Source organism: Lissotriton helveticus, chromosome 12 (assembly GCF_964261635.1).
Source record: "Lissotriton helveticus chromosome 12, aLisHel1.1, whole genome shotgun sequence".
Lineage (NCBI taxonomy): Eukaryota > Metazoa > Chordata > Amphibia > Caudata > Salamandridae > Lissotriton > Lissotriton helveticus.
Genome location: NC_136073.1, coordinates 746,537,340 through 746,557,694, shown reverse-complemented (window position 1 = coordinate 746,557,694; position 20,355 = coordinate 746,537,340). Strand labels below are relative to the sequence as shown.

General features: G+C 45.1%; 1 protein-coding gene across 2 annotated transcripts in view; it reads left to right on the top strand.

The window, feature by feature from the left end:
- Positions 1 to 576: 576 nt before the first annotated feature.
- Positions 577 to 20,355, top strand: part of NECTIN4 (nectin cell adhesion molecule 4) — a 193,678-nt gene continuing 173,899 nt past the window's right edge. The window contains exon 1 of one of the 2 annotated variants that reach the window (XM_078670192.1): positions 577 to 1,150. In XM_078670192.1, the coding sequence (XP_078526318.1) occupies positions 1,096 to 1,150 (55 nt within the window). In that variant the 5' untranslated portion in view covers positions 577 to 1,095. The remainder of the gene's footprint in view (positions 1,151 to 20,355) is intronic. The other variant, XM_078670191.1, reaches the window with a different exon arrangement.

The following is a 20,355-nucleotide window of genomic DNA, read 5'->3' as shown; positions in this document are numbered from 1 at the left end:
GCATTCATCCGTAGGCACCCTGATACGCCGTAGCAGGCCGAACTGTCGGCACCGCTGAGGCTTAATTTGTGGCGGTGGTTGCAGGTGCTGGGCACCGGAGCTCATTTTTCAGGAGTGGGACTTATGGTTTTTATCACGTGGTTTAGACACAAAGGAAAACAGACAAAGGAAGGAAAAAAATAAAGTCCGGAAAACAGTGACAAAGGGAGTAATAAAATTTTTTTTAAAAGGCATTGCAAACTTGACCGAAAGGGGCACCAGAAAGGAGGGGCATAAGGTGTAATAAAGGGTAGACATCCTTGTTATTGGCATCTTTGGCGTTCAGCCGCGCCGGCGACGGACTCCTGTGAAAAACTTTGGTTCCACATTCAGGGAGGCAACGAAGACTGCAGTTCAGTTAAAACTTCCAAAATCAACTTTTTGTCTTAATTCTGTCACACGGAAAAACCGGAAAAACTCCTTTTCCTTTGGAGAAGGCCGGCTTTTAAACCCTAGTGCAAGGAAAACAACTTCAGAGCGGTGCGAAGTCCAGCCCTCGCCCTGAAGACAATAAGGTAATTATGACGAACAATTATCAGACATGTCTAGTAAGTTTTCTGCGAGGTTGGGCCTCGCTCCTCGCCAGGCCCCGCCCCTTTTAGAAACACCTGTTTCAACCTGTCAAGCAGGTTAGTGGTTAATGCTCTGATGCCTGTAGCGGCGCTGGGGGAGCAGGCAGCTCGCCGTTCTTTTATTTAAAACATTTAACGAAGTTTCTTGCAGACGTTTTCGGTCTATAGAGCAGGTGGCGACGAGAGCGACGGCGTAAAGGGACCGCAACACGCGTGGAATTTACGCAACTGCAACCGGACAGAACTTCGTGTGGTTTTACTTTAAAGAACGTGGGAAAATCTCTCTACAGGAACTGCCCTGTCAGCTTCTAAGTACCTTTTCTCGGTTTCCCTCCCAAAACACAACCTGCTTCTCCCCCAGGCAGACCATGTGGAACCTGCCGAGGCACCTTTAGGGCCAGGGAGGTGTCTTGTTCGCCTGTTGGTCTCAGGAGAAAATCCACCTGCCACCTTTCTTCGCCTGGGCCGTCGGCGCGAGAGCAAAATGGACTTTTCTCGGACTCCCTGGACTATTTTACTGCTGCTGCTGGGCTTTGAAGGTACGACACAACCCGAATAATATTTGCTGTGCTTTTATAGTGCCCAGTATGAGCTGAATTGTATCTTTGCGCTAGTTGGAGAGCTTAGTGGGTTAATGGATATTTCGACCTGCTACCTGGTGGGTCCCTCATATTTGCTTACAGCAGTTTAGTTAACTTAGTTTTGTTGACTTGTGCACTCAAAGTGCCTGTAACAGCGCCTTGAACCCTCAGCGACCGAGTCGGCGCTATCTAAACGATAGACTACTGTTTTAAATATGTGCGTCCTCGTTTATAGATACTACATAAGGTGAAATGTGTGCTCAGCGTTATTAACCCTGCTTTAGCCTTCTCCCACATGACTGGTGAATGAAAAGCTGGAATCACAAACAATGCAAGTTTCCGCATTTATGCGTGGAGTATTTCATTTTACCGCCACTTTCTGCTGCTGGTAACGCTGAGGTAATTGATAACGTGCGTTATCACCACGATTACCGCATGTTTAGCGCATTTTCGTGCTAATCTACGGTGAGAAGATTGTTGAAACAAGCGAGGTGACACGTCCCGGTCTCATGGCTGACATCCATGTTTTGTGAGTTTGGGAGGGGGGTGCACATGTCTTTATTCACATCCAGCATGGAACACTGTAAAACAGTAGGCACTAGTGGTAAATTCACAAACTCGAAGTTTTTACTTCACATAGCGTGTATTTGTAGAGCGCTATGTTGACCCCAATGGATCCCCCTAGCGCTATTGACACATTATAGATGTTTAGTGTTTCCTACCTCAAGGGTAGGCATGTTATCGACCTGTTAAGGATAAAATCCCGAGTGGGCTCTTCGGATTCGAAACTGTGGCCACGCATGTTGTTTCATTTCCAGACAGCACTGAACACTGGACAGCAAAAGGGTCAGTTTCCAGTTGTGAATTCACACGCTTTGAAATGTATTTGCTTCGCATAATGTGTATTTGTAGAGCGCTGTATTGACCTCAGTTAGGCCTCTTAGCGCTATTGACACGTTGAAGATGTTTGGTGTTTCCTAACTTAAAGCTATGCGTTGTATCAACCTCGTAAGAATGAAAGGCTGAGTGGGCCCCCCGGATTCAAAGCTGTGACTATGAGGTCGGACACAGTTCCATTGCGTCCACATTAGTCCACCCAGCCGACGGGTTGAAGGGTCAGTATGACACAATTCACTCTGAGGTCAGGTGTGGCGTCAGATAGTGACACCCCCAGGTACAGAGCACCCACTACAACTGTAAAACTAAAACTGAACTGACACTACAACGTGGTCTGCGAGGAGCTTTTTGAAAAGGCCACTGGAGGCGGCCCCTTGAGGTTTTCTTTTCTCTTTTTTTTCTGAACAATCCAAGTTTTGTTCCCTTTAAGTAGCGCCCCGCACCGTCATTAGCTAATTCCAGGCAATTCTATTTCTAAGCCTGTTGTTAAAAATGCTCCGAGCTGCGAGCGAGCGAAGCACAATCGTCTAATGACAGGCTCTGCGGGCTTTATTGTGAGTGTTTTCAACAAAACAGGTTTCTTTTCAGAGTTCTTGGCTCTGTTCAATGGGTTTACGTTTCTTCACGCCTCGGCATATTTCCCTTTCGATTCCCATCCCCTCCACAGTGCAGAAAAGTGCTCAATTATAGGGTGTTGCAAGGCTCACTTGCGTCCTGTGTCTCGATTGTAGGGTGTTGCGTGCTCGATTGTAGGGCTTTCCTAGGTCTCAAATGCAGAGAGCTCCTTGTCCAGTGATTTTTTTCTTTCATCTTTCTGCTTGTTGTTCTACCTACAGTGAGCTGCCCCGGGCTGTTGTTAATCTGGGTGTTGGGGTTAACGAGCCAATCTATCTGCCTGGGCAGAATGCCCCAAACCAGATTAGGTTAATTCTGAAAAACTGGAGTGATTCACTCCAGAAAAGTTTCAGAAAAAACATCGAAGACAGACCCAAACACCTCAACGCTCTAGTGATGGCACAGCCCTACCTCCCCTCTGCTGTTTCCTACTACCCAGACAGCCACAATTAGCTCAGCTCCCAGGACGGGACCTGATTGGCCGACAAGATCCATGATGCTAACTACTACACGTCGCACGTGCCCTGAAATGCCTCCTTAGTATTTATTCCAATTCCTTGTAAGTGGACCCACAGGCCGCATTTATTCCTGACACTGTCACAAGTGACCCCAGAGCTCAGGAAATGTACTTCTACCTGAAAGGGGCATGGCTGGCACCGGCTGCTCTTGGCATGAATACCAATGCCACGCATTTTCCTGAAATAACTGCACATGCCCTTAAATCTGCTGCTTTATTTGCAACCAGCACCCCCAAGATTGACCCTAAAATGTATAAATCTCCTTGTATTTCCTGTAAGGTAACACCAAGTCGGATTAATATGGCTTCCAATGAGCCCCAATACCTCCCCAAATTACCAGAGAAATTGAATATGAATTAAAAGTAATTATTATGGCTGTCTTTATCAAATCAATCAGATTTTTGGGGAGGGGGAACAGGATTTATTCCCCCAGGGCCAGTGCTGTGATTGGCTGGACAGGTGCTTCTTATGAGTCAATTTCCTGTACCCGGGGTATTTTGCTGTTTCTCTTTCTCCCTCTCTCCTGCCTTCACAGGTCCCCTCCTGGCTTCCAGGCTGTTCGGGACACCTTGGACACTCCCCGTGCACCTATACCAGCCCTCGCGCTGCCTATTGAGTAACACTCCACTGGGTTAGTCATAAGGTCAACAAACAACCAGACACGTCACTGACTCTGACCCAGCCCATCCTGTTACAGACGCAACACAATTACTTTTGAGTCCACACACAACTATATCCACTGCAGACCTGCTTAGGCAAAGGTCTGTGGATGCAGGGCTTGTGATAGAACTTTGGTGGCCTACTTGGGGCTTGAGCTAGAACTTTTGGTGGCCTACTTGGGGCTTGTGCTAGAACTTTGGTGGCCTACTTGGGGCTTGAGCTAGAACTTTTGGTGGCCTACTTAGGGCTTGCGCTAGAACTTTTGGTGGCCTACATGGGGCTTGAGCTAGAACTTTTGGTGGCCTACTTAGGGCTTGTGCTAGAACTTTGGTGGCCTACTTGGGGCTTGAGCTAGAACTTTTGGTGGCCTACTTAGGGCTTGCGCTAGAACTTTTGGTGGCCTACATGGGGCCTGAGCTAGAACTTTTGGTGGCCTACTTGGGGCTTGAGCTAGAACCTTTGGTGGCCTACTTAGGGCTTGCGCTAGAACTTTTGGTGGCCTATTTGGGGCTTGAGCTAGAACTTTTGGTGGCCTACTTAGGGCTTGCGCTAGAACTTTTGGTGGCCTACTTGGGGCTTGCGCTAGAACTTTTGGTGGCCTACTTAGGGCTTGCGCTAGAACTTTTGGTGGCCTACTTGGGGCTTGAGCTAGAACTTTTGGTGGCCTACTTAGGGCTTGCGCTAGAACTTTCGGTGGCCTATTTGGGGCTTGAGCTAGAACTTTTGGTGGCCTACTTAGGGCTTGTGCTAGAACTTTTGGTGGCCTACTTAGGGCTTGTGCAAGAACTTTTGGTGGCCTACTTGGGGCTTGAGCTAGAAACATTGGTGGCCTACTTAGGGCTTGTGCTACAACATTTGGTGACAATTGCGCAGCCAAAGCATTGGACAATGGCTGCCTTTTGTTTTTATTTTTTATTTTCAAGAGTTTTATATAGCACTAGAAATAGTGTACGCTATATAGTGTGCGCTAGGAAAATGGGCCTCCTGGCTGTTGTTCGGCTAGTGAAATACACCATCAGGATTCGCCAGGCCCGGTATCTTTGCACCTGCCGCACCATTGATAGCTATGCCACTTGGAGTGCTGTGGTCCCTGTCAGTAGCCAATACCTCTTTAAGTAGCCCCGATCCCAGACCGAACAGCCTTTTTCCTGAGTTTTTTACAGATTTCCTGTGGTCCCTCTAAGCTCTTGATCCAGGGGGCGGTGCTCCAGTTTTCCGTGACTAATGCTTTTGACGTAAGGCCTGTCGGGAAGAGCACATTGGTGGACTTTAACAGGGTTTGCCAATTGCTTGCTCACTCTGGTGGCTCGCGCTGCAGCTGGTTATTAAGCACACGTGCACTTCAGGTTGGTTCCTCATAAAATATGGGCGGGTCCTGGGTCCTAGTAAGCAAGGCACGCCTGTATCACACCGTGGCACGCCAGCCCTGGCCTCCATGCAAGCCAATGGCGCTTACTTGGTGAACCCATTCTGGTGACTTAAACCAGACATATCCAATCCTTTTTTTTAATGATACAATTATGGGGCCAGATTTATTAAAATATAGAGCAGGCCATTAACCAAAGTGGCTGAGCTGAAATGTCCGCGGGGAAAGAGCAGCCATGAGCCATATTTACATGTGGTCTACTAACTTCCCATTCCCCTGCACTGGTGCACAAACGTGTGTTAGAGCTGGATATAACTTATCTTTGATGTGAAATAGTGCAAAGTGGGCAAAAGTCCTATTTGTGTGAGAAAAAAGTGCAGTTTTCAGGCACAAAAAAATTCAGGAAGGACAATACAATTTCAGGACTTGGCATCACTTTGTGTGACTTTGCAGAGGTGCAAAGTGTTGGTAAATCTACCTAATGCTGTTTAAAACCAACAGCTCAACTGTTTAGATGTTGTAGCAGATGACGAAGTCTGCGAGTGGCCCAAGAGGATCAAGTGGGAGAGGATGTGGCCTAACGGCCAGAGCTACCGACTTGGGAGACGGGAAACAAGGTTCGAGCCTTGGCGTCAACTAAGCATTCTGGGCAAATCCCTTCCTCTCCCCGTGCCTACCATAAAAATTAATGTGACCTTGTGTAATGTAACTGGTGCACATGTAAAGCGCTCCAATGCCTTCTGGTCGAGTTTGAGTTAAATAAATCTGCAAAAAAAAGTGACTTTTTCCAAGATCACACAATTTACTCAAGTGGGGTAAGCAGTTCTAGCACGTATGCACCAGCATAGCTGACACTGAATCAAGAACACACGTTCCACTCCCGACAAAATCAGTCTATGCATGTTTTTGCACAAATAGTGTCACAAGGGGAGTTTCTTGCTCTGGGTTTTTCATTACATATATTTGTTGGTGAATTGACTTGTGGGGGTGGTGATTCTGTATCTGATCTTACAACAAGTAATTCTTATGAAATGTTGGTTTCTATATCTGAAACCGCAGTTTAAAACTCTGATCTTGCAAATAAGAATCAGTTAGAGCCTGCAACATCTTTCGCCATGATGTACAGCAAGATTCATTTGAAACTCCTGCGCTGAATCCCTATAATGTACAGGAGATTTCACTCGAGGTCACAATACTGCATCCTCATTGTGTATATGGAATGGTAGCTGAACTTGCAATTTACATGGTGAGTCTGGTGCCACTGGACATGCTAGCTTAAGCTGTTTTAGAGCTCTTGAACAGGCTTGCTGCTGAAAGGTTTTTTTAGGAGTGATCTCTATACTAGGGGTGGGCAAAACTTGCGGAATTTACTCTGTGGAATCCCGCGAAGTTACATAAAAACTCCACAAGGTTCTGCAGAGTTCCGCCAATGGGCAGAAAAAATGCATATCGGCCTGCAATTTGGCGCCGGTAGAGCGCTCCGTGCTGAAAAATGCAAAAAGTGCAATATAAACTAAAAATAAAATATCTCCATTCACAAAATTGTAATATTGTCTGTTCTCAGTATAATTTTTTCTACCCATGAATCACAGTACGCCAGATAAATGTTGCCACCACCTAGTTTGTCCTCCCACAGAAAACTCAGAATGAGACTTCAAGTGACATGACAGTGGTTACTAGTGATCGGGGACTGTGTTGTGGTCTCCGGCTCTAGGACATCTGAGTTGTAATCTTGGTTTACCACATACCCAAAATTGTGTGATTCTGGAAAAGTCAAATTACCACATATGGTGCCACCGTCCCCTTATCTGCCAAAGCCAGAGGTCCTTAGAAACAGGCCAACCACCATCATTAAGTGCTGTGTTAAACCAAAATAACTCAACATGGCTGCTCAACCTGGAAAAGATTGAGTTTGCAGCATTGCGCTATCCATATTTCCTCATAAAGCCAGGCTTCGATGTCCATGGCTAATCTAACAGGTGATCCTCAAGTGTTTCTTTTGGTCAAGGCAAAAAATAGAATGTTGTTGGGTACCTTAATAGTATTATGTAGGGCGCAGGATCAGAAGGAATGGTTCCATAAAGAGGCGTTTTTATGGAACTGGATGGGTTCCAGATATGGAATATCACTTCCACTGGTTAAAACAGCTTAGTACTAGTGTTATTCCAGGTCACTGCTGAGTTGCAAAACAGTCCACGAGGAGGAATTTTGTGGCTTTATAAGGAGGACTTGCCTCGCACGTACTGTAGCGAATGCCAATCTTCAGGGTTGACGTGCTGAAGTGTATCCAGCAGGCTTCGAGAAGAGCAGGCTAGACCACAAAGTTATCTGTTTGCTCAAGTCATACGATACGTTAAGTGGAGCGTGCATCACTTAAAGAAAATTTACAGAGCTGGTTTATAATGCTGTTTTAAACCGAAGAACAGCAGGTGTAGGCGGCCATGTAAAGGGATGGCAAATTTGTTCAATGCAGTCTGAACAATGGCACGGAGTCGTTTTTTCAGGCACAAACACATTGTGGACCTTGTGAGCTGGATTTCTTGTTTGATCCGATGAAAGATTCCTCCATATTGGAGCTCTACATAGAACGTGATGAGGGAGAAGGACAGTTGTTGCCTCTGATGCAAACAATGATTCCACCACACATGAACACAAAATGACTATCTTTGGAGAAGGTCCTCTGTTTGTCCTGAGCTAAGGATCCTCTAGATCATAAGACAATGGAGGTCCAAAGAGACCTGTGCTCCCTTCGACCCAAAGACGAGGTGACCTTTCGCATTCCACCAGGTGATGTGGCAACTCGAGCTTCGCAGTTGGCCTGTGGGAGACACAAGCTACAGGACTTCTAGCCCATTACCTAATCTAGAAGCCAAACCGCCTAAAGAAAAAGAATACCTGTCTCCGGACCAAGCGACTTTGCCACTGAGTAGACGCCAACATCAGCCTATACCAAACCATTAGACATTGGGGGGAGAGTCACGCTTTTAAGAGCCCAACCTTGAAGTGGCAACGTTTATATAATGGCAAACATGGATTTACATGTAACCAACTCTGCCAAACCCTAATTTTCTTCTCTAAAGTAGTCAACTTCTTGATTTAACTAAAGTCAGCTCTTACTCCTACAGTGCAGTTTCCATCACAAAACCAAAGCCACTTTATGGTTTAGATGCATGACTGTAATCACAGAAACAGCCAATGTCTGTCTCAAATTGGTGTAAAGCTACTGATCTCCTAAACAGAAGATGCTTGTCAACACTTCTCACCGCTAAGGGGTGACCCCTTTCTTGAATCCGAGAGGATCAGGATAATTGAAACCGGTCTCATTGTTTAGAACTTGAGCTGGAGTGTGATTGGTTCACTGACTACCTGGTACCCAACGTCAAATGTTTATAGATCAACACTTGGCTGAATGGGAGAGGAGTTGAGATGCTCCAAATAGAAGTAACCAAGACTAAAAGCCTGGATGCCTCATTGTCTTAAATTCTTTGCACAGTGGTGGAGAACATTTTTACCAAAAGTTGGCAGTTAGTGGTCTGTCTGGAGGAAGATGCCCTCCTCGGTCCAGTGTCCACAATATTAAAAGTGCCATAATAAGAGGCATCTGCAATATTCATTTCAGCAGAGACTTTGTGACCCGAAAGTCACAGAGAACAAACGTAGACTTTCTGCAATATGACGTTTTCTCTGCAGGAGGGTGGAGACACCGAGGAGATTTAACAGGTCCTTGAGTCTTCTTCATGAAATAATTCACGCTGAACCACTACTGATCACAGATGGAGTGGGAGCTAAAGGGAGCCATGAGAGATGTTTTCAAACAAATCCAATATTTATGTGTCCCACCATCACCAAGAGGACCGAGGTGGGGCAGGGGTCTGGGTGTATCATATATATGTCTATAAGATAACTGTTTGCATTCCTTTCGGCTACTGGCCAGGCGGGATATCTCAGAATCCCTCTGCTTGTCCATCCCTAAAAGCCTCTTGCTGATGGGGCTTCCCGTGTGTCCGGTATGTCCACTCTCTCCCAGATACGACAATCACTCACTATAAAGTGCATTTGTGTTGCAAAAAACTAAACATAACTACACACCCATGGGTGATTCCCTTCAAGGACAGTGGCTGGGCAGGTTACCACGTTGCAAAGGGTCCTGAAACTCTGTACCAGCGTTTAGAGGTGGTGGGCACTGGTACTTTGAGCCAAAGCAAGAAAGAAAGAACAGTAGAAAAAGGAGAACGAAAGAGGAAGATAAATGTTGCCGAACTGTGAAAAAAAGACAGAAATAAGAGATGGAAAAGAGCAAGAAACTGGGACATAGAGGGAAGAAGTGAAGGATGGTAGAAAAATGAGGCATGAGGTGGAATCAAACCAATTCAGCAATGCCACCATTTCGGCAGCACCAGCTGTGGGCTCCTAACAAAAACTTTGGGCACATGCTCTTATTTTTGTGAGCTTTTTTTTTTTTTTTTTTTCAGAACAAGATTTTATTTTCAAGTACTGACATAGCACAGAGCATAAGGACATCGTCCCGCATCACAACGCAGAACCAATGAGCATTAGCATATAGAACAAGCATTAGAAATGCAATCGGGCTCGGATTTATTTGAGTTTGAGCTAATGGCATTGTAAATGGTGATGTATTTTTGCTAAGTGTTATGGAGTGTGTTAATGTGGTGTGTAGTGGGATTATGTGTGTTAGATTGTAATTGTAGCAATGGTGGCATGCTGTGTTTTTACATGAATATGTTTAAAACTAAAGTGTACCCTACTGATATTGCTACAATACTTAATTGTGGATGTGTAACAATCGATGCATGTACTGTTGGCCGTGACTGCCTGTAGAAATTGTGCACTGATGGCTGGTGGTGAGCAGTAGCATTGGTGGTGGTGGTACTGCTGGCCGTAGTACTGGTAGTGGTAGTACTGGTGGTGGTAGTACTGGTGGTGGTAGTGGTAGTACTGGTAGTGGTAGTACTGGTGGTCGTGGTACTGGTAGTACTGGTGGTGGTGGTAGTGGTAGTACTGGTGCCTGTAGTACTGGTAGTACTGGTGGTGGTGGTGGTACTGGTAGTGGTAGTACTGGTGGTGGTGTTGGTACTGGTAGTACTGGTGGTGGTAGTACTGGTAGTGGTGGTGGTGGTAGTGGTACTGGTAGTACTGGTAGTGGTAGTACTGGTGGTGGTGGTGGTGGTGGTGGTAGTGGTAGTACTGGTGGCTGTAGTAGTGGTAGTACTGCTGGTTGTAGTACTGGTAGTACTGATGGTGATAGTACTGGAGTACTGGTGGTGGTGGTACTGGTAGTGGTAGTACTGGTGGTGGTGGTAGTGGTAGTACTGGTGGTGGTGTTACTGGTAGTACTGGTGGTGGTGGTACTGGTAGTGGTAGTAGTGGTAGTGGTAGTACTGGAGGTGGTGGTACTGGTAGTGGTAGTACTGGTGGTGCTAGTACTGGTGGTGGTGGTAGTGGTACTGGTAGTACTGGTGGTGGTGGTACTGGTGGTGGTGGTACTGGTAGTACTGGTGGTGGTGGTAGTGGTAGTACTGGTGGCTGTAGTAGTGGTAGTACTGGTGGCTGTAGTAGTGGTAGTACTGGTGGTAGTAGTACTGGTAGTACTGATGGTGGTAGTACTGGTGGTGGTGGTGGTACTGGTAGTGGTAGTACTGGTGGTGGTGGTACTGGTGGTACTGGTAGTGGTAGTACTGGTGGTGGTGGTACTGGTAGTACTAGCAGTAGATCTGCTAATAAAGACTGAACCCAACACGGGTACCCAAGATCAGTATTAGGGACTGGTGCGGGTTCTGTTGTGAGACTGTGGGTGGGCAGACCCGCTGCTCCTATGTCGGTCCCTATTCTCGCCTTCTTGTTCATAGTTGCCTTCCCAGGTGTCTGCTTACACTTCCCCTTCTTGCGAATGCCCGCACCCTCAGGTACCTACGTTGGTTGGAGGGTTGCTGCCTCCGCTTGGAGTAGGGTGGACGGGAGATCATCTCCAAGTGTCCGGTTAAGGTATTGGAACAAGATACATCAGCTATAGGCGGGAAAAGATCGGGGGTAATTGATAGCTGCCTCTCTGTACGTTCTATTTCAGACGTGACAACACCTATGGCCCTTTGCAACATTTTATCAATTGACGTGGGGGTGCGGATAGGTAAGAGTTTTTCTGGGGATGCAGGTGCGCTTCCCCATTTTTACACTATGTCCAGGCAACCCTTCTTATTAGGACCAATGCAATAGCCCAACAATAAGAACGCTCTGCAGTTTATACCTTAAATACACAATGTATAAACAGAGGAATCAAAGGTTCATGGAAACAATACCAGTGAACTCAGTAATATTCCTAGCTAGAGGAAAGCCCGGGATAGTGTACCCCTCATATCCAGTTTTAAAAAAGAAGATCAGACAGACAAGGATGGCGGCAGGTGAAAAAGCAGGATGTCCAAAGTACACCAAATGTCATTAATCTACTTGCCGTTGTGGAGGGGTAGACAGGAGTCTCGGTAATGTTGGTCTTCTTGGGCAGCCGATGTACGAATGGAATAACCAAAGGTAATGGCCCTGTCCGGTCACTTCCTGTCAGTGACAGGCAAGGACGAGCCCTGCGCTGTGGGGTGGGGGCGGCAGTTGTGAAGGCCCCCGGAGCACACCTTGCTCAGCTGCAGAGGACTGTGCTCCCGCTATGCACTCTGGGACTGGTAGTCCCACCAGAGTGTGGTTCAGCCTCGTCGTAGGTGACGGGGAGAGCAGAGTTCACACTCTGAGGGCGATGGATATAGGCAAAGGCAAGAAGGCCCCCGCAGCCCCCCTCTGATGGGCAACGGCACTCCAACAGCAATTTGCCCGCAGAGTTCGCAGCGTCCTTTCAGCTTCTCACCTTATTCAACCAGTCGCCTCACACAGAAGCAGCACAGGGCCACGTCGTTCATGCAGTTTTTACAGCTATTAATACTGGGCCTTTCCTGTCCCCAGAGCCTCACAAGCCTTGAACTATTGTCCTTGTTTGCTTTTGATACATGCACAATTGCCACCATTGCCTCATGTCACGTAACGTTTGTTCTTGTGTTTCGAGAATCTGACATTTAGTGCAGTATTATCCTCTAATTGTACGTTGTACGCTTTTATTACATGCACACCTCACTATCTTCCTCCTGTAACGTATTGTTTGCTACCTTGTATTTTGCTTTCTCTTGATTCAAGCACAATTGTCTCTAAGCCTTATATAACGCAACGTTGCTTTTGTAACATGCTGACTAGTAAGTGTTCCTCATGTTTCACTACTGTTCCTATTGTGAAGCGCTCTGACACCTTCGGGTAAAGTCCGCGCTATATAAACAACGCATTAAATCAATAAATAAAACGGGAAGGGGCATACTCCTTCGAAGTTAGGGACTTGTCCATACTTAACTCGTTCCTCGTCTAGCTGAGCCCCGTCTGCAGTGATGAAGGGGAAGCAACTGTCCAGACCGATCCCTCAGCACCGGGTCAAAAGTGAGCGGGGCCACTGAAAGGTGTGACCGCTCCTCCGAAAGCAAACACCAGCGATAGCCCGCGCGCAGGTCTCTAATAAAGTGGCACTCCGGTTCTCACCATCACGCCAGAAGGGGTGGCTCTGGGAGTATCGCCAGCCACATCTGTTGCGACCTGCCTCGCCAGGATGCCCCAGTAATTGAGTTGGGTCGGGATGCCCCACCTTGCCCGACGGGCGCAGGGTCATTAGATCGTGACAACCCCATCTCACCCGCTCTGAAACGCAAAGCCGTCTGGTGTGCAACAGCCGCATGGCTGCGGCAGGGGACACATCTACTGCCCCAAAAAACTAAAGAAATTCCGGGAGGCCGTGCTGAGGAGATCGCCGAGGCGCTAGGGAGAGAAAACAAATGGAGTTTTTCCCCGGCTACCGAAAAATGCATCGGCTGATCATCTAATCTGCGCATGAATCAAAAGGGGGGGGGGGCCGATTCAGCATTTTAAAACATGCCAAGTCGAAATCCGATCCCTGCTAGGCCAGCGCCGGAGCAGGCGCTCCGCCCTCGAGGCTACACAGTAGCGCTCAGATGCCGCACCCGGGATGGGACCCTGCAAGAGGGTGGCGAGAGGAGTTAGAACAAGGAAGCTGCGCGCTGAGAGCTGCAGAATTGTGAACGCGCCCGGCCATCTGGATTCACTAACGGAGGCACCCTGACAGCTCCTAATTAAAATTTATGTACTTCTTTGCGCAAGCACGCACGAAATATGCCCAAAATGGCGGAACAAAACTACATTTACCCTATCACTTCAAGCCTATTAAAACGAAAACACAAGGAAGACGAATCACTGGCCAGATGACAGAAAACGCTAAGGAATGTGTGGAATCCCTCTCCCCAAGTCCCTAGGAGATACTTCTTCTTTTTTCTCCTTTAACATTAGTTCTCAAACTCCTCCCAGTTTCACTGGGAAGGAGTCCGAGCCCTAAAAAAGGGTAAGCATTCAGTACAAGCAGTATTGCATTAGACACCCAACCCCCCAACCCCCAACTCCCTAACTCCCCTGAAGCTTTTTATTTTTTTACACATTGAGGAGTTGTTAGGACCTCAAAGGCAGGCTCGTTGAATGTCTGTATGTGGAAAGAGAGTTTTAGGGGGCCAGTAAATACAATACAAAACAGAAGAGAAACACAGTGAGGGCTATTAGCAGAGGAAGTCAGCCAAAGTAGAAAACTCTCACACACTGCCAAATGAGAGACACAATTTTGTTTAGTAAAGTTGGAGCTCTTCTGGTGAAATGGTAAGCTGTATGTAAACAGGGAGCGCGCCAGAGCCTGGAAAAAGAGCTAAATTATTTAAGACATCTTGTAAAACATTCACAAAAACAACACTGGTACATGTCCTCAATTGAATGACTGGCACACAATGAAGTGTGGGTGTCATCGGATGATTTATGTAAGAAAAAGTCAGATTGGAACCAGTAAAGGGTGGTACTATAAGACAATGAGGCCAGGTGGAGAAAACCTGAGGGTGCTCTGGGGGCGAAGAGAAGTGTGGGCATTGGAAGCCAAGCGTCACCACTCTTTAAAAACAAAATATAGACCTGAGGATGGAAGAAAGTCGGGTATTGTCTTACTCCTTGCAATTTCGAACCAGAGTAACGCAAGGCATTAGCCACAGCACACAATTCCACCTATGTCAGTGTGTAATTTGCACTGTGTGCTGATTGATTTTGATCCTTTTTGGTATTTATTCATTTAAGTTGCAGCTTAAGCACAGGTCATAGCCCTGATGCTCAATTCGAATATGGCCTTAATATTTATCTGAACCTTTAGCCTAACCCCAACCAGATTCCGGATCCCATTCTTTCTTTATTAACCTAATATTTAAAGTTATGCAGTTTCAGGGATTTTTGTTTTTGAATTGAATGAAATAAGTGCATTTCTGTGGATAAAGATGTTATGCACTCTACTTTCATTTCCTCGGCATGTAAAATAAGGCCTAGGGGGGCACAGAACCCTTTATGCTCCCAAACCAATCTTTGGACCTCAGAAAGACTCCAGCGGAGGGGCATGCGATGCCCTTTCCACCACCGCCCACCACAGTCATCCAGGCTTAAAAAGCCTTGCACTATTTCCTCATAGAGTCGAGATTACAGGTCAAAGTGCGAGGACTTCAGCCGTCGAGATCCTCAGTACAAGTCTCGCCTCACGCGTGCGCACAGCCTATCACGGATTAGCTGACAAACATTGCCTCACTCTTGTAAAACATTGCCTTGCAGAAGAGGTGTCATGAAGGAGTTACCCAAAGCAGGAGTCCATTTCCTCTGTCTTGATGGCTTCTTCCTGAGCCACTTACCACCTGCCGCCAGCTTGCCAGAGATGCCCGCCTAATCCAGCCAGGCGGGCTGGAGTAAACATTACTCGGATGCCCGTTGCGGGTTAGAAAATTGATAGGATCCAGATGAGCTTGTCCCGCACTACTAAAAAGCACAGGGGGCATCAATTACAGTCTCCAATTACACAAAGCGGCTTCTGCAGTACAGATGTTAAGGTGATAGAATATGTCCTCTTTCATAGTAGGGTGACCACATCACTCCTGGTCATGATGGACACTGTCTCCAGTCCTGAACATTTCACCTACAAATCTTTGACTTCAGGTATGTTAGTACAGCAGTCAATAAAACAAGGCTACAACACCCAGAATACTTTAGGGATCCCTCAAGGGTTCAGTGCTGGTAGCAATGTTCGTAATGACCAGGAGGGAGGTGGTCTGCATAGTTTATGGCAGCACATTTGAAAAACTGAGATTTATTTGCATTTTCCTGCTATCGTCGGCCTGTTGTTCTCGTCACACAGAAGTCACTTTATGCAATCATGAAAAAGTTATTTAATTATTGCATTGATTAAAGTGATGGCTTTATTAGATGTTTTGGTATGTGATAGGGAATTCACTTTAATTTGTATATTTGTGAAATATTAAAAGGATGTATTTAGTTTATACCCTTCGTGGAAGCAGTAAAAAAAGGATAACAAATACAATAAAAATCATATTTTGTTATCATTTAAATGACTGGCACACAGTTTGAGCTGCAAAAGAAGCTGGCAAGGCTGTCACATGACTCTTGTGTTCCAGGAGGAAAAGGGAGTCTTTATATAGTTGATTTTTAAATGGAATTTTGAGCCATTTACCAACATAGATTCAGGTCGTTCAGACACAGGCTAGATTTCATGATATCGACAACGAAAATTTCACATCCAATGAATCTGATTCGAACTCAGTAAATGGTCTGGGGCAACGTTGCAGATCTTGTAAGAATCCGGCTCTCCTGGACCTACATTAGACACTACCACCTAGATTATATGGTCCACTCTGCAGCAAAGGTGGAATACTGCTATGGAGTTTTGAAACAGCAACGCTTAGGGCCTGATTACGAGTTTTGGCGGACAGGTTACTCCATGACAAACGTGACGGATATCCCATCCGCCGTATTACGAGTGCAAATATATTCCATTGGATGGAATGGAACACTCAATATGGCAGATGGGCTATCCGTTACATTTGTGATGGAGTAACCCGCCCGTCAAACTCGTAATCAGGCTGTTAATGTCTGATGTCTCTAAAGCTTTCCACATTAATTACAACCAGATTAGTATTGCACCATCAAGAGGTATAGGTTAGTTTATTAAGTGCTTGATGAGTGCCTCAAAGTAAGATTCCAGGATCTCGGTGGCATCAGATTGCTCAGTTTGTGGTCATTTAGCAATTGATCTTTTGAATAATGTGCATGACCTTTAGCCTTGTTGGAACCAGCTCCTGCTACCCCATAAAACAGCTTCTCACTTGGTCAAAACACAATCACACAACAGAGCTAAGCTGCAATGTGAATAGCACATAATACACTACATAAGAGCCATGTAACATAGAGGCATAACATGTTTGCAATCATTCTTCTCTGTGAAACCAGAATTAATGGTTTAAGTCCTTAGTATGGTTGAGGAGGCAAATGTAAGTTTAATCGAGGACTCCATCGGCTATACAAAAGCAACAACAAAAAAGTAAGTAGCACAGACGGACGGAGACATAGTTCAAGAAATTTTACACAGATGGACAAAGACATAGTTCAAGAATGTTTGATTATGTGTACATTAGTACATGTAATGATAAGGAAGGCCGAAAAAAGTCTATGCACCGTTGGTGGTACACATTGAATCGAGACAGAAGCAGGAGTATTGGATTCTTCAAGAAGCCGCAGCTCATCTTATGGTAAATTACAAATGGAATCAATGGAATGGAATCACTCAATAGTCAGCTGTGTTGGGTGTGAATTGACCTCTATGTAACATAATGAGTCCACCAGTCTTATGTCTTGTGGCCCACAAAGATTCTACTGAGTATTACTCTGTGGTACTCTTGGCTTACAACTGAATTCCACGATTAATCCAGAAGAACTCCAGGCTTCTTCCTTGAATTCACTTTAGTCAAGCGTACCACAAGAGTAAGTCACACCTACTCACATCAAAATCTTTGTAACTTAATACGTTTCTCGGTCTACATTAGTTTTGTGGCTTTCATTCAGTACTTCAAATAACTCAAGCCTCTCTCTCCCTGTTCTTTCTGGACACGGAACTAGTGGGTATTAGTACATTGAACCAGTGCTCCGCATTAAATACATTTTCTGTCCATTAGGATTACAATTCCTATAATCCTATGCTGCCAGAAGTGGGATACCTAAACTGTGAGCACTGCTGTACCTAAGCTTTCTATTTTTCTTTCCCACTTCTTCTCTTTGTGCTAACATGGAAGGCCACTAAACTTAATATCACCATATGTATCACAAGTCATATTCACATGTGCTGATAAGTGATTTTTGAGTGTTAAATGAGTGACCTCAGGTGCTAGTAGGGATCACTGGATCTTGACATTGCTCGTTAAATTCCAGTGAGTGGCGTATTGGATCAATGTATCTTGACATCACTCAATGTATCTCATAAAGTGGTGCATCGGATCACTGGGATTTGACATCTCTTGTTGTGTTGCATGAGTAGCATATTAGATCACAGAATATCCAAATCTCTTACTGCGCTGCATTGAGGGGCATATTGGATCACTGAATCTTGACAGTCTCTCGTTGTGTTGCATTGAGTGGCATATCGGATCACTGGATATTCATATCTCTTACTGAAATGCATTCAGAGGCGTATTGGATCACTGAATCGTTACAATCTCTCGTTGTGTTGGATCGAGTGGCATATCAGATCACTGGATCTTGGCATTCCGTGTGTCCTTTCCTCGGAGTGCAGTCAGATCAGCGGATATTCACACCTAACATTCTGCTGCATGGTGTGGCTCATCCCATTTTGCAACTAGCTCATAAGAGTCACTGAGTGCAACCAATAATAGCAGGCACAGTGCTTAAATGAACAACAAAACCACAAGCCATGACAAAGATACATGAATCATAGAGATTTAGAGCTTGCAACCTGCTGTATATTGGGAGAGACTTCCATTGGCAGGCACCCTGCAATGAAAATTACACCTTGCATTCCAGCACGAAGCGCACCTTTAGCCAGCATTAACTCACTGTCACTTCCTTGTGCACTGCGATTCACCCGGTGGAAGCAAACAAATAACCGTCCAACAGCTCTGAGCGCAAATATTAAAAAAGCTTCCGTAAAGGCAAGGAATGTCTATAATCCCTCAAAACTCTAAAACTGGCTTTGTTTTCCTTTCCTATATTGATAGATTGAACGATATTTCAATTTCCCGTTTAATCTTCCAATTGCAAAGGCATTTTAGGCCACCTACTTCATAGTTGAAGAAAAATATGAAAAAAATATAGAAAAAATTGAAATTCATTGGTTTTTAGGAAGTTTGGAATTAGGTAAAATTGCCGCAATGGAGCCTAAAAACAGGACACCTAGGCACATTACCCCTATGTTTGATTCAGTTTCCTTGCAATTACAAAGTGAGCCTCTTTAGAAATACGATAATCTCAGTTTTATATTATACATACTTCATACAGGGTCTATCAACAACACCTGGGTGTGACAAGTCCCCCAGTGGATTTTGATGCTCAGATTGGCTTGGGTTTTGGAGGAGATGCGCATGGGACATCCCTCAAGACCCTCTCTTCTGCCTCTCACATTCTAGATTAGGGGGTTTCATTAGGGACTCATAATTATGGAGTAATATTAAGAATTTAAGGCTATTTCACTCATCTTGATTTTTCTGTGTGGGTTCACTTCTCGAGGGTGATGTCAGGGTTATGCAGGTCAGAACTAACACTTAGGTGAAAAAGCCTAGTCACAAAGAACACAATTCCTGTATTTCTGCTCAAAACCCAAAATTGTTTTAATTACTCCTGGTTGTTCGATATAACATATAAACAACAGGAGCACAGGGGAACTAAATAAAGTATGTTCTGCATGTGAGTGGTACCCCATTTTCATTGTGAGAATAATAATCCTCTTTTCACGGTTGGTGACCAGTGGGCACTGAGCGACACTTGTACTCTCAGTGATGTTTGCCACATTTTCTGATTTACCTTCTATATATTTTTCCTGATTTCTCACCTCTGAGGAATTTCAGCACACACCTTCTTTTTCTGTTCGGTCATGAAAGCAACGTATGATGATAACGTGGGCATACTGGTGAGTACCACCCAGAAGCTCCTTGGGTGTGCGTACATGAGGTGCTTTCTGGCCTTTCTCACATTTTTTCTGTTTCACACATTTATGTGAGGGTTTAAAGAGACTCTTATGTGTGCATGGTATGTCGTTATTGACGTTCTTTCTAAATGGAATAGCCGGACCAAAAGGTCACTGGCAGTTAGCTGTACCTATGGGAAGTTAAAAGTTGCTTAGAAACTCCCCGTGGGTCTTAAAAATAAAAATATAAGGATATTCTTTTTTATAGAGGTCAGGTCTTGTGATGGTTATGTTTGATATAACATACCAATTCGAACTTTACATGCGTCCACTTTACTGCATCACATTGTTCTACTAGGAATTCAATTTGGAAGCTCATTAGAAGGTGTTATTTTATGGCACTAGCTTTTCTACCATTTTATGGCACTGTAGAACATTTGGAAATTATGGTGAATGTTGGTTGAGGAAAAAGTGATTGCTTGGGTAAATCTGCCCAGGTAAATCAATAATCGGAAAGTTGATTTGACAGTGAAAAGCTTCATCAAAAGGGAATGAACAACTAATGGACCCCCTGTCTACATCAGACAATGCAGCCAAATGTGCCCCAGGTCTTAGTCATAGGACTCAGTCTGAGCTTCCCCTCTTTCTTGACTTCTCTTTGCTCGTTTTCTTTGCCTTCATCTTGATGCCCGCCATCCATTGCTTTCCATGTCTTCTGTGCAGTTCTGCTTCTCTCCTGTCCATCTTTTCTGCATCCCTCTTTCATCTATCCCCTTTGCATTATGTGCCTCTTTTCTTTTTTGTTTACTCTGCCCAATATGTCCTGAGCTTGCTTACACCCTTTCTTTGCGTCAATTTGTTACACAGTGCTCCTTAATCATCACTTTCCTGTTAATCCACTCCTTAAGGCCCCCCTTGTTCTTTGTTCTTATATTTCATCTTAGATTCCCCTTTTCACTATCTCATTTTTTCCTCACTATCTATTAATTAGCCCTAAATC